Raw genomic sequence first — 12,182 nt, forward strand, 5'->3', positions numbered from 1 at the left:
GATTGGAGCATCCCAAGGCTCACTATTTAAGTTGATTGCCTTGCTAGTGATTAATCCATTTGGTACTAATCACTTTTGCACCTAACACTAGTTGTGGGCCTTTGAGGTTTTATTGAATTATTAGAATGGGCCTGGCCCAATTACTCTAACAATCCCCACCAAATGTCAAAGGTACACAGTTAATGCCTTCAGTTTTGAACTTGTTTGATATACCGGTGTTTCGATGGAGATTGTTAAGTTGAACTTCCATCTAGAAAGGGAGCTTACACTCATTCACAACTGATCAATGGACTAAGCCTTGAATTGACAGTTTTGTGTGAAATGAGGTTCACTCAAATTCTTTACCGATACAAGGCTGCCTAGAGCACCTCCTCAGGTGGAGCATATAAGTCAAACTCCGTGCCTTCTCATGAGTATCTAAAGATCACCCAAATCTCATAGCCTGGGACCAGCAGTCTAACTCACATAGGTGTGTTCCTTCTAGGATGTCCTGTAGGCCGACATCCCTGCTCAAATAAGCCACTCGGATCACATTAAGGCATATGCCATCCTTCCGTACAGCTTGGAAAAGAAATGCATATCTGAAAGATTGGGACCTTAGTCAAGGGTATTTTCCCTCAGTCTACTCATAGCTTGTTTCACCACTCTAATTCACGGGATCTCCGATCACATAGAGCAGGTTACCACTATAGCAAACTTATGTGGGTCTCAGTCCCATCTCAACCGATGCACTGTCTATCACATTACGTGACAGCCCCTTGGTGAATTGATCTGCCAGATTTTTAGACGTGTGGACATAGTCTAGCGCTATCACTCCGGAGTTTCTCAATTTTCTAACAGACTTTAAGCGCCGCTTTACATGCATTGTGGTCTTTAGGTTATCCTTAGAACTATTCACTTTGATTATCACATTTTGATTATCACAGTTCATGGAGATGGCGGACATAGGTTTTTCAACCACCGGCAAATCCATCAGGAGTTCTCGAAGCCATTCGGCTTCAACAGTGGCGGTGTCTAGTGCTGCAAGTTCTGCTTCCATAGTTGACCTCGTGATGATGGTCTGCTTGGAAGACTTCCAGGAAACAGTACCACCCGCAAGGGTAAACACATACCCAGTGGTGGCTTTTAACTCGTCAGCATCAGATATCCAATTTACATCATTGAAACCCTTCAGTACTTTTGGGTACCCGGTATAGTGTATGCCATAGCTTGCAGTTGCCTTTAGATACCGCATTACTCTCTCAAGAGCACGCCAATGATCATCTCCCGGGTTTGATACAAACCGGCTCAACTTGCTCACAACGTATGAGATGTCAGGTCTTGTTGCACTGGCTAGGTACATTAGTGAGCCAATGATTTGGGAGTACCTCAATTAGTCTCTCATGATCCTTTTGTTCTTTCTCAGAATTAGACTTGGATCATAGGGAGTGAACACGGGTTTACAGTCACTGTAGCCAAAGCGACTTAGAATTTTTTTCAACATAGTGGGACTGCATAAGAGTAACCCCACTATTTTCTCCCTTTTGTAACTTAATGTTTAAAATCACATCAACCACTCCCAAGTCTTTCATGTCAAAGTTCTTGGACAGAAAATTTTTGACTTCCTCAATCACATTGAGGTTCGTGCCAAATATTAGGATGTCATCCACATATAGGCACAGGATTACTCCTTCTCCTCATCCAAAACGGTAGTAGACACATTTGTCGGCCTCATTGACAACAAATCCTACTGACGTCATGGTCTTATCAAACTTTTCATGCCATTGTTTAGGAGCTTGTTTTAGGCCATACAAAGACTTCAATAATTTACACACCTTGCCTCTTTGACCTTCTACTACGAACCCATCAGGCTGATCTATATAGATCTCCTCTTCTAACTCTCCATTTAGGAAAGCAGTCTTCACGTCCATCTGATGAATGAGAAGATCATGAGAGGCTGCCAAGGCAAGTAGTACTCGAATTGTAGTCAATCGGGCCACAGGTGAGTAGGTGTCAAAGAAATCCTCGCCTTCCTTTTGGGTGTAACCCTTGGCCACAAGCCTAGCCTTGTACTTTTCAATTGTACCATCAGGCCTAAGCTTTTTCTTGAACACCCACTTACATCCTATAGGTTTGCAACCATACGGACGATCAACCGCTTCCCAAGTACCATTGGACATAATCGAATCCATCTCACTCTGTATCGCTTCCTTCCAATAGTCAGCGTCGGAGAGGAAAATGCCTCTTTAATGGTTGTTCGAGTGTCGTCCACGAGATATATGGCAAAGTCATTAGCAAAGGATTTTGTAATCCTAGGTCTCTTACTCTTTCGAGCGGCTCCGTCAATTTCCTCCTCAAGACTTTCAGTAGTGGGTTGTTCAGTGTACTCCACTGGCACAAAAGTATCAGGAGCATCAGGAGCTCCCTCACTAGATGTACTTGGTACATTTCCTCTCATAGGAAATTCATTCTCGAAGAATGTTGCATCTCTGGATTCAAATATTCCGCCGACCCTCATGTCGGGGACTCCAGATTTCACAACTAAAAATTTGTAGCCTACGCTGTTTATTGCGTACCCGAGAAAGACACAATCTACAGTCTTTGGTCCAAGTTTGCGCTTCTTGTTGATTGGCACATTCACTTTGGCCAAGCAACCCCAAGTTCGCAGGTATGAGAGAGTTAGTCTCTTATTTTCCCATTCCTCGAATGGTGTCTTCTCTTTATTCTTTGTAGGAACTCTATTCAGGACATGACTTGCAGTCAATATAGCCTCACCCCACCATTCCTTGGAAAGTCCCGCAGTGTCTAACATGGCGTTGACCAAGTCAGTTAGCGTGCGATTCTTTCTTTCGGCAATCCCGTTGGATTGGGGGGAGAAAGGAGGCGTCCTCTCATGAATAATCCCATGTTCCTCGCAAAATGAATTGAATTCCTTTGAAAAGTATTCACCCCCGCGATCGGACCGCAACCGTTTGATTTTCTTTTCAAGTTGATTTTCAACTTCGGCTTTATAGATTTTGAAGTAGCGCAATGCTTCATCTTTTGTTTTTAAGAGGTACACATAGCAAAATCTAGTACTATCATCGATGAGTGTCATGAAATATTTCTTGCCGCCTTTGGTCAACATGCCATTCATTTCGCATAAGTCAGAATGAATGAGGTCTAGTGGTGCCGTGTTCCTTGCCTCTTTTACAACCTTGTGAGGTTTGCGAGGTTGCTTTGCTTGCACACAAGCATGGCACTTAGAACCTTGGGCCAAATCGAATTTAGGAATTAAACTCATTTTAGCTAAGCGCGTCATACATCCAACATTAATATGGCAAAGTCGAGAATGACAAATATTGCAATCATCATCATGTCTCACATGGTTTATGACATTACAAGAATCCATCAAAGAAAAGCGGAATAGGCCTCCGCTCTCATAGCCCTTACCAACAAATGTTCCATATCTCGATACAACACACTTATTGGACTCAAAAGTAAGTTTGAAACCATCCCTGCACATTAGGGACCCACTGACGAGATTCTTCTTTATGGAAGGGACATGCTGCACGTTCTTCAGCTGCACGGTCTTTCCCGAAGTAAACTTCAGATTGACCGTACCAACACCATGAACAGCCGCATGCGTACTGTTTCCCATCACCATGGAGGCACCTCGTCCTTCCTGGTACAAAGAGAACAAAGAGCGGTCAGCGCATACATGTATATTAGCCCCTGTGTCAACCCACCAATCGGGAGAGTGACAAACTGAAAGAGTTGTTGGTATATAATTACCATACCCAGATCCTCCAGCCTCGCTAACAACTATGTTGGTTGTCTTCTTTTGCTGCTTATCCTTACGGTCCGGGCACTCTTTTGCCCAGTGATCAGTGCTACCACACACAAAGCAACAACCACCTTTCTTCTCTTTGTTTGCCTTCTTCTTGAAAGCTTGAGGTTGTGGCCTCACGTTGGGATTCTTGTTCTTCTTGTGTTTCCTGTTGCGGATGGCCTGAGGGTCCCTCCTCTGCACCAAATTGGCGCTAGTGCCTCCCTCGGTCTGCACTTTCTTGCCACGTGTGTCCTTTGCCCTCGCATTCTCCGCAACACTGAGAGAAGCAACTAGATCAGTCACACTGAACTCTTGCCTCATGTGCTTAAGAGAGGTAGCAAAGTCCCTCCAAGTAGGTGGCAGCTTAGCGATAATACCGCCGGCCACAAACTTGTCGGGAAGCACACACTTGTTGTTCTCAAGCTCCTTGGCTAGCATCTGTATCTCATGAGCTTGTTCTACCACTGAACGGTCATTGACCATCTTGTATTCATAGAACTGCTCCATGAGGTACAGCTCACTGCCAGCGTCAGGAACTCCGAACTTGGCCTGCAGTGCATCCCACATGTCCTTGCCCGTAGGCATGTCCATGTACAGTGGTACCATACACTCATCTATCACGCTAATGAGCGATAGCTTGAGCAGGTTATTCGCCTCACAGAACTTCCTCTCTTCCTCAGGAGAAAGAGGCGGTTCCGTGCGCCTTTCCCTGACAGCATGCTCACAGCGCATAGCGGTAAGCCACAACGTGCAACGGGATCGCCATATCTTATAGTTGGATCCACCATCCTTTAAAGGTGGTGGCCTCATGGATGCAGCAAAGCTAGCAGATGAAAATGACCTATTAAGTTTTTGGATTGTTGGATATTTAGTCTTTTTACACCATGCATTATTCCATAAAAACGATAACCAATATACTAACACAAGTATCATACAAGCGTCAACTTCATATTTGCTACTGCTACTACTTCCAGCAAGACATTTTATGCGAAGTAATACAACTACAGTAACAAAATAAAGCGCATAGAGAGTATTAGCATTATACCTTAGCGTGGCACTTCCGGTACCCGCGGAAAGTGAGCCACCAGGCATATTGATGTCGCTACCGCCTCCTGCGGTGTTGTCGTTGGTGGCTTCATTCCCGGCAGCAGGGGTACTTCTGGTACCGACAGCCATCACAGCAGCAGTTGACGAAGGTGAAGCAATCGCAGTCACGTTGGGACAACATGAAGCAGTCGCACCGGAAGGTGTTCCCCAAAAACTTAATTTCCCGCCTACCCCGAGCAGAGTATGCTTGACGGGAGAAGTTCCGGAGGCCTGCTACCAGAGTCCTCTGTACTCGCAGAGGCTCTGGTCGTAGATGCAGCACGGCAGCTAGAGCTCAAGTGAAGGTGACGGCTGGAGAGGGAAGATGGACAGGATGAAACCCTAGTCTGTGGACAGGGGCCTTTATATAGGCGCGCCCCTGTCGGCTCCCGCCCGTTAGCCTGTCCGGGGGGATGAACCTGGACAAAGTGGTTGGGAGTTGGCGGTTGAGCAGCTGGCGGCGGCTAGGGTTTCCCCTTTTCGACCGTTGGACTGCGGCGGCTAGGGTTTCCTCTCGGTTGGGCCAAGTAACAAAACCATAGCCAGGCCTCGGCCCGGCGCGACGCGCGGGCGGCTCGGCGGCGGCGGCGGCGCGCGCGTGAGGCTTCCCTGTTCTCCTCCTCAACTTGTCGATTGGAGCATCCCAAGGCTCTGAGGTTTTATTGAATTATTAGAATGGGCCTGGCCCAATTACTCTGACACTAACTGACCTCAGCTCACCATTTCTCCACCGTTTGGCACGCCCTGGCAGTAGATACTAGTACGTTAAGGCCTTGTTTAATTCACTTGAAAAACAAAAACTTTTTAAGATTCACCGATACATCGAATATTATGGCACTTGTATAGAATATTAAATATAGATAAAAACATAAATTAATTGCACAGTGTACTTATAAGTTGTGAGATGAATTTTTTGAGCTTAGTCCATGATTAGACAATATTTACTAAATAAAAACAAAAATACTACAGTAACCAAAACCAAATTTTTTGACTGAACAAGGCCTAATTTAGTTCCCAAAAATTTTTGCTAAATCTTTCACATTTCTCGTCACATCAAATTTTACGGCACATGTATGAAGCATTAAATATAGGTAAAAGAAATAATACATAGTTAATCTATAATTAAACAATATTTATCAAATATAAACGAAAGTGCTACCGTATCTATTTTGCAAAAAATTTTAGAACTAAGGTCTAAAATACCGTCGTTAGGGCAATCACATTGCAGACTCTATCATAGAGTATAAAGGTATTTATTACCTCGAACAATATGGACTTACAGTCTAAATAAGAGCACTTCCAATGCAGAAATTGTAGTGCTACCTAAACAATTTGCTGATGTGGCAATGTAGTTATTGAAGAAAGAGAGTAAAAATCATAGAAACTGGGTTAGAAACCATATCTACACGAAATCTAAGACATGAATTGATATGATTAGCTAAGAATGGAGAGAGAATGAATGTGATTGGATATAAAAATATTCTATAGAAACTATCCATTAGGATCATGAATGGAGTAGTTTCTATATATAGTGTCTATAAGAATTAATGGGTATAGAAACTATATGTAGTTTCTAGCATTGAGAGTGCCATAAGACTTAGAGTCTTATTTTTTCTACCTCTTTCTCAATAAATATGTTGTCAAATCAGCAAAATACCATAAATAATATGTAATTACTTGTCTTAGACTCTGTGATAGAGTTTTGCATTGTGAGGGCACTCACAATGCAAACTCTATCATATAGTCTAAAGTTATTACCTCGAACAATGTGAATTTAGAGTCTAAATAAGATTTGGAGTTTTATTTTTTCTACATTTTTTTTAATTGTCTTAGACTCTGAGATAGAGTCTTTGTATTATCAGTGCGCACAGTGCCCCGCACTCGCCTGCGATAAAAATTGGAGGAAGATTTCGCCATTATATATACCGCACTCGCCGGTCGCCGCAACTTCTCATCACATCGCAACCGGGACACCCCGTCTAATCGAATTCGAATCGCGCCTGGAGGCTGGAGGACACCACCGACGCGACATAGACATGGACGGCGGCTTCGCCGCTCGAAGCTACCATATCGATGACTCCACCGCCGCCACCGGGCGCCTCTCGAGGCGGCGCAAGTTGAGGGTTAAGCACGAGCCCTATCCCTTCGACTACTACTACTACGACTTCTCCGATTTCCGGTGCCGTGCCGGCGGCAGCCGCCTCGACGATGACGGCTCGCACTTGGCAGGCAAGCGCCGCTGCACGGCCGTCTCGTCGTCCGCCGCCGCCGTCGACCCGATGCGCCACGGCCACGTTTCCCAGGCAGCAAAGAGGTTAGATCCGGTTGTCTCCAACGGGCCCATGGCTGCCACCGCTACGCCGCCCACAGCGAGTCCGGCCGCAGGGACGGTGCCTCCGCCACCGGCCCCAGCCTCCGCGGCCCCGGCACCCAGCGTGCCGCCGAACGTGGGGCGAGCAGCCCCGCCGGTCACCGGCGTCGTGCCCAGGACGTCGTCTTCTTATTTGCGTTTGATGAGACCGCGGCGCTCTACGCTACTTGGTTCTGTGCGTCCATCATCTGGCGTTTTGTCGATGGAGGGCCTCGCCGGAAGATCTGCATCCGCTCCAAAGGCGGCGCCTTTGGGAAAGCACGCGACTTGGGAGAAGTACGGTCGGGACATAACAGCTGACGCCGGCAAGATGGACCCAGTGATCGGCCGCGACGAAGAGATCGACCGCGTCGTATGTATCCTCAGCCGCCGGACCAAGAACAGCGCCATGCTCGTCGGCGCTCCCGGTGTCGGCAAGACGGCCATCGCCGAGGGCCTGGCGCAGCGCATCGCGGCAGGGGCCGTTCCCGCACCGCTCGTTGGGGCGCGTGTCGTGGAGGTCGACCTCGGCGCGATGGTTGCCGGGACCCAGTACCGCGGCATGTTCGAGGAGCGCATGAAGAAGGTGATCCAGCAGGCGGAGGCTGCTGACGGCAAGGTCGTGTTGTTCATCGACGAGGTGCATATGCTACTTGGCGCTGGGCAGACCAAGGATGGATCAATGGATGGTGCCAATCTGCTGAAGCCTGCTCTGGCTCGTGGCCGCATCCGCTGCATTGGCGCCACGACGTTCGATGAGCACCGCAAGTATGTTGAGAAGGATGCTGCGTTTGAGCGACGGTTCCAGAAGGTGCACGTGCAGGAGCCAAGCGTGCCGGCGACAATTGACATTCTTCAGGGCCTTAAAAAGAAATATGAAGAGCACCATGGCGCTGCAATCCAGGACGCGGCCATAGTAGCAGCTGCCCAGCTTGCCAATCGGTACATTACAGGTACGCTCGGTTCATATATCACTTGCTTACCCTGTTACCCACTACTGAATTTGGCATATTTGTGTTTCTAATAATATAAAATGGACAAACCACAAACAAAATTTCAATATGCTATACTGGACAACCCACAAAAAGAACTTCTATAAACATAATGGCATATTTAAGTTATATATATCACTTGCTTGCCCACTATTTGGAATTAATTTATGAGTTCTGAGTAGATATGATTGTGATAAAATGGACAAAACCACAAAAAGAATTTCCCTTGCTATTGGAGCCTATCTTTTAGAGCTCGAGCTCAATAATTCTTTGACCTGGTTAGCCCTGGATCCAACGGTGTTTGGGTGGGCCATTATGTTTCTAATTTTGACCAAAAATAGAGAATTAAACTTGGTCAGATCTACAAACTCTACAAATAAGTCCATTCACAAACAGGACCAAGTCAGAACACAATTTTGCTGTTTTTGCCAACAAAATCAACATGTAAAACTATAATGTTATGGTTTGATATTGATTAATGGTTGCCCAAGAAAATAGGCTTTCTCTAACTGGATGTGACTCCATAATAGAAATTCAGACACCTTAATTATCACCGTTGAAAGTTGATCTCAAACTCGTACAGAGTAGTGTCTTATTTCTTACCATGGATTATGATAACCAATTAACCATATAGTGATCACCACAAAACTTGGTTTCATCTCTAATTTCAGTTATATCTGCCATTTTGCTTCAGCTCTTGCATAATTGAATTTGACTGATCACATGTATATTTGATGACAAGATACCTTGTTGCTGGAAATGGATATTCTATTCAACAATATGAGATTGAGTGTGTTAAAAAAATCGTTGGACTAAAAATGATCAACCATTTTTTCTTTGAACTTGATGTGACATTGGGATAATCTTCCATAGGCATACAGCAATGGTTCTTGTCTGTAATACAGTTCTATGTCATCATGTACAGATATTTAATACTATACACAATCCATTGGTTGGTATTATTACATATATTGATGGTTCTGTTATGTTTTTGAAGGTCGCCAATTTCCTGACAAGGCAATTGATCTTATTGATGAAGCATGTGCCACTGCAAGGATGCAAAAAGATAACATATTGAAAGGAAGTACAGCGCACCTTCTCCCTGAAAATGCCGCCAACGAAGCTATTGTTTCACCAGGCCAAATCGCAGAGGTATGGCACATGAATATCGTGTTCTGTATTATACAGCCGTATCAAGCAATTAACAATTATTTACAGCTTGTGCATTTCTTTTAAATTTTCTGTGCTATATATAATCAATCTAATCTCTAGTATTGCATGTCTTTCTGGGGAATTTTTTATTTTTCAGGTAGAAATAAGGTTGGTATATGGAGTGAGGAATCTACGAAAATACATTAGGATAGAGAGAATGTAGAATTGACTAGATATTTAAATGTGGCTAATTTCCCGTGTGTCTTATCTTAGCTTGACATTTTTAATTTCTCATGGCCTCTAAAATGAAAATTTTCTTGTTACTTTTAGCCATAAGATCAGTTTAACACTAACTGACCAAGCTCCTCTGTTCTTTTTGGAGTGTAACTCTAGGACTTGCTTACAGAATAATGATGGTTAGAGAAATTGTCTAAAGATGTACTGGCACATGATCTTGTGAGGAAGGAATCAAATTCGCATCGTTTGTTTTATGTCTGGGTTATATGTTTATTATGACTTCACAGTTGTTATGCATTAGACTGAGCTTGTCTCTGCAACTTGATACAACTGCATATGTTATTGGCAAAACTATATGTTAGATTAGCTTCAATCTGTATCTGGGAATAATTTTGTGCCAGATTGACAAAATATATACTAGACGGATTCCAACTGTCGTTCTAGGATAGGATTCCAGAAAACTTACACAACTTGAGCTATCAGTATATTTGGCATTATATATGGTTGATATCACATAACTTGAGCTATCAATATATTTAACATTACATATGGTTGATATCATTTGCTTCATATATATTAATTGTCTATTTGAAACAGTATATTTTTACCAAAAAAAAATCTAGTGTCATAATGCAGTACTAATAAATGACTTATATTTGGATTAAGAGAAAGCAGTGTATTAACTTGTCAATACAATTGACCAGGTTGTGAGTCGATGGACTGGCATTCCTGTCAATACACTTGACAAGGATGAGAAGGAAAGGTTAATGCACTTGGCAGATAGATTGCGCGAGCGAGTTGTTGGCCAGGAAGCAGCAGTTAATTCAGTAGCACAAGCTGTGCTAAGGTCAAGGGCTGGTTTGGATCAACCTGGCCAACCAATAGGCTCTTTTCTTTTCTTGGGATCAACTGGTGTTGGGAAGACAGAACTTGCAAAGGCTCTTGCGGAACAGCTGTTTGACAGTGAGAAGATGTTGGTGCGGTTTGACATGTCTGAATTTGTTGGCACTCACTCAGTGCTACGTCTCATTGGGGCACCTCCCAGGTTTTGCATCATTTCATTACCACTCCACTTTCTACTATAAGTCTTACTCGCTTCATGTTTTTCCAATCTGTGCAACTTATTATGCAAGATTCACTTGGCTTCAGCTTGACCTTTATTTATACTCACTTTTTGTTGCTTGAAGCTATCATGGACATCAGGATGGAGGACAGCTAACCGAGAAAGTCAGGCAAAAGCCATACAGTGTAATTCTTTTCGATGAAATTGAGAAGGCCGATCCAGCAGTGTTTAATGTTCTTCTCCAGCTTCTTGATGATGGTTTGTTGACTGATGGTAAAGGCAGAATTGTTGATTTTAAAAATACCATCATCATTATGACTTCAAATCTTGGAGCTGAGTACCTAATGGAAGCAATATCTGGTGAAAAAACAATGGAGGCTGCACGTGACCTTGTCATTAAGCAGGTTTGCAATCCCTTGTCCTGAATGTTCAATCAATAAGTTCTTTCAAATGATGGTATTATTGGTCCCTGCAGGCACAGAAACATTTCAGACCTGAGTTCCTGAACAGGCTGAGCGAGCTTGTGGTATTTGAGCCACTATCCCAAGATAAAAGGAGGGAGGTTGCTAACATTCATATGAAAGGCATCATTGCTCGTGCAGCAAATAAGGGCATCACTCTATCCGCAAGCGATGCTGCTTTGGATGTAGTCTTGTCAGAGTCAGACGACCCAGTAAGTACTATAGCACTCCTTGCTATTAACATCCTTGCATGAAGAGGCCTGGCTTTCTTATAACATGCATACATACATAGGGATTAGGGAATGTTGCTATTTACACCGTTCATGTCCAATATTCTTTGCAGCATTATGGTGCAAGGCCAATCAGGAGGTGGTTGCAAAAGAATGTGATGACAAAGCTCTCAGAGATGCTTTTTAAAGGAGAAATTGATGCAGATACTGCTGTCATTATTGATGCTTGTGATGATAAGAAATGTCTGAAGTATGAAGTCGTGAAGAACGTGCCAACAAGCGAGGCTCTGCACCGTCGACTTGTTGTGGAGATTCCTAGTGACTCCGACAGTGACGATGACCTATAGCCAACCAAAATGAAGAGGATAGCCATATCATCTTCTGGGGAATAAATTTTCAAGCTTCTGCCATGCTGGGAAATTAATCATTATATATTTAGTATAGTTAGGTTGCTATGAACTTGGTGAGAATTCCATAATAATAAATTGGATTCACTTTCTTACATCATGACATGGCACTAAAAATGCAAAATTGGCCTGCCATTTGAATATGAGTATATGACGTATATGCACCATCTTTAGTATCAAATTCTTGATTTTCCTGAATTTCATAAGATGCAAATTTGACCTTTATTTTGGTTGCATAGTATATACTAAATACTAATTGCTAATGGTATCTTCTTGGTCTAATATAAAGTATATAAGGGAATTTCTAGCACGAGGGTTCAAGTGGATTTCTTTCTCAGAACTAGAGGTAGGTTTCTTAGGATTTTTAAGTGGTTTCTCATCCTGTCACTAGTGACTCTAAATGTGTAAGTCTAC

General features: G+C 43.6%; 1 protein-coding gene across 1 annotated transcript; it reads left to right on the forward strand.

Annotated features, from left to right (window-relative positions):
• LOC8064229 (chaperone protein ClpB1) lies at window positions 6,735-11,935 on the forward strand. The gene is made up of 6 exons (XM_002452175.2): window positions 6,735-8,179; window positions 9,216-9,370; window positions 10,312-10,652; window positions 10,795-11,074; window positions 11,146-11,343; window positions 11,475-11,935. Exons 1-6 carry the CDS (start codon window positions 6,913-6,915, stop codon window positions 11,706-11,708), a joined length of 2,475 nt encoding a protein of 824 aa, XP_002452220.1. The 5' UTR covers window positions 6,735-6,912; the 3' UTR covers window positions 11,709-11,935.

Source organism: Sorghum bicolor, chromosome 4, assembly GCF_000003195.3.
Source record: "Sorghum bicolor cultivar BTx623 chromosome 4, Sorghum_bicolor_NCBIv3, whole genome shotgun sequence".
In the NCBI taxonomy this organism is placed as follows: Eukaryota; Viridiplantae; Streptophyta; class Magnoliopsida; order Poales; family Poaceae; genus Sorghum; species Sorghum bicolor.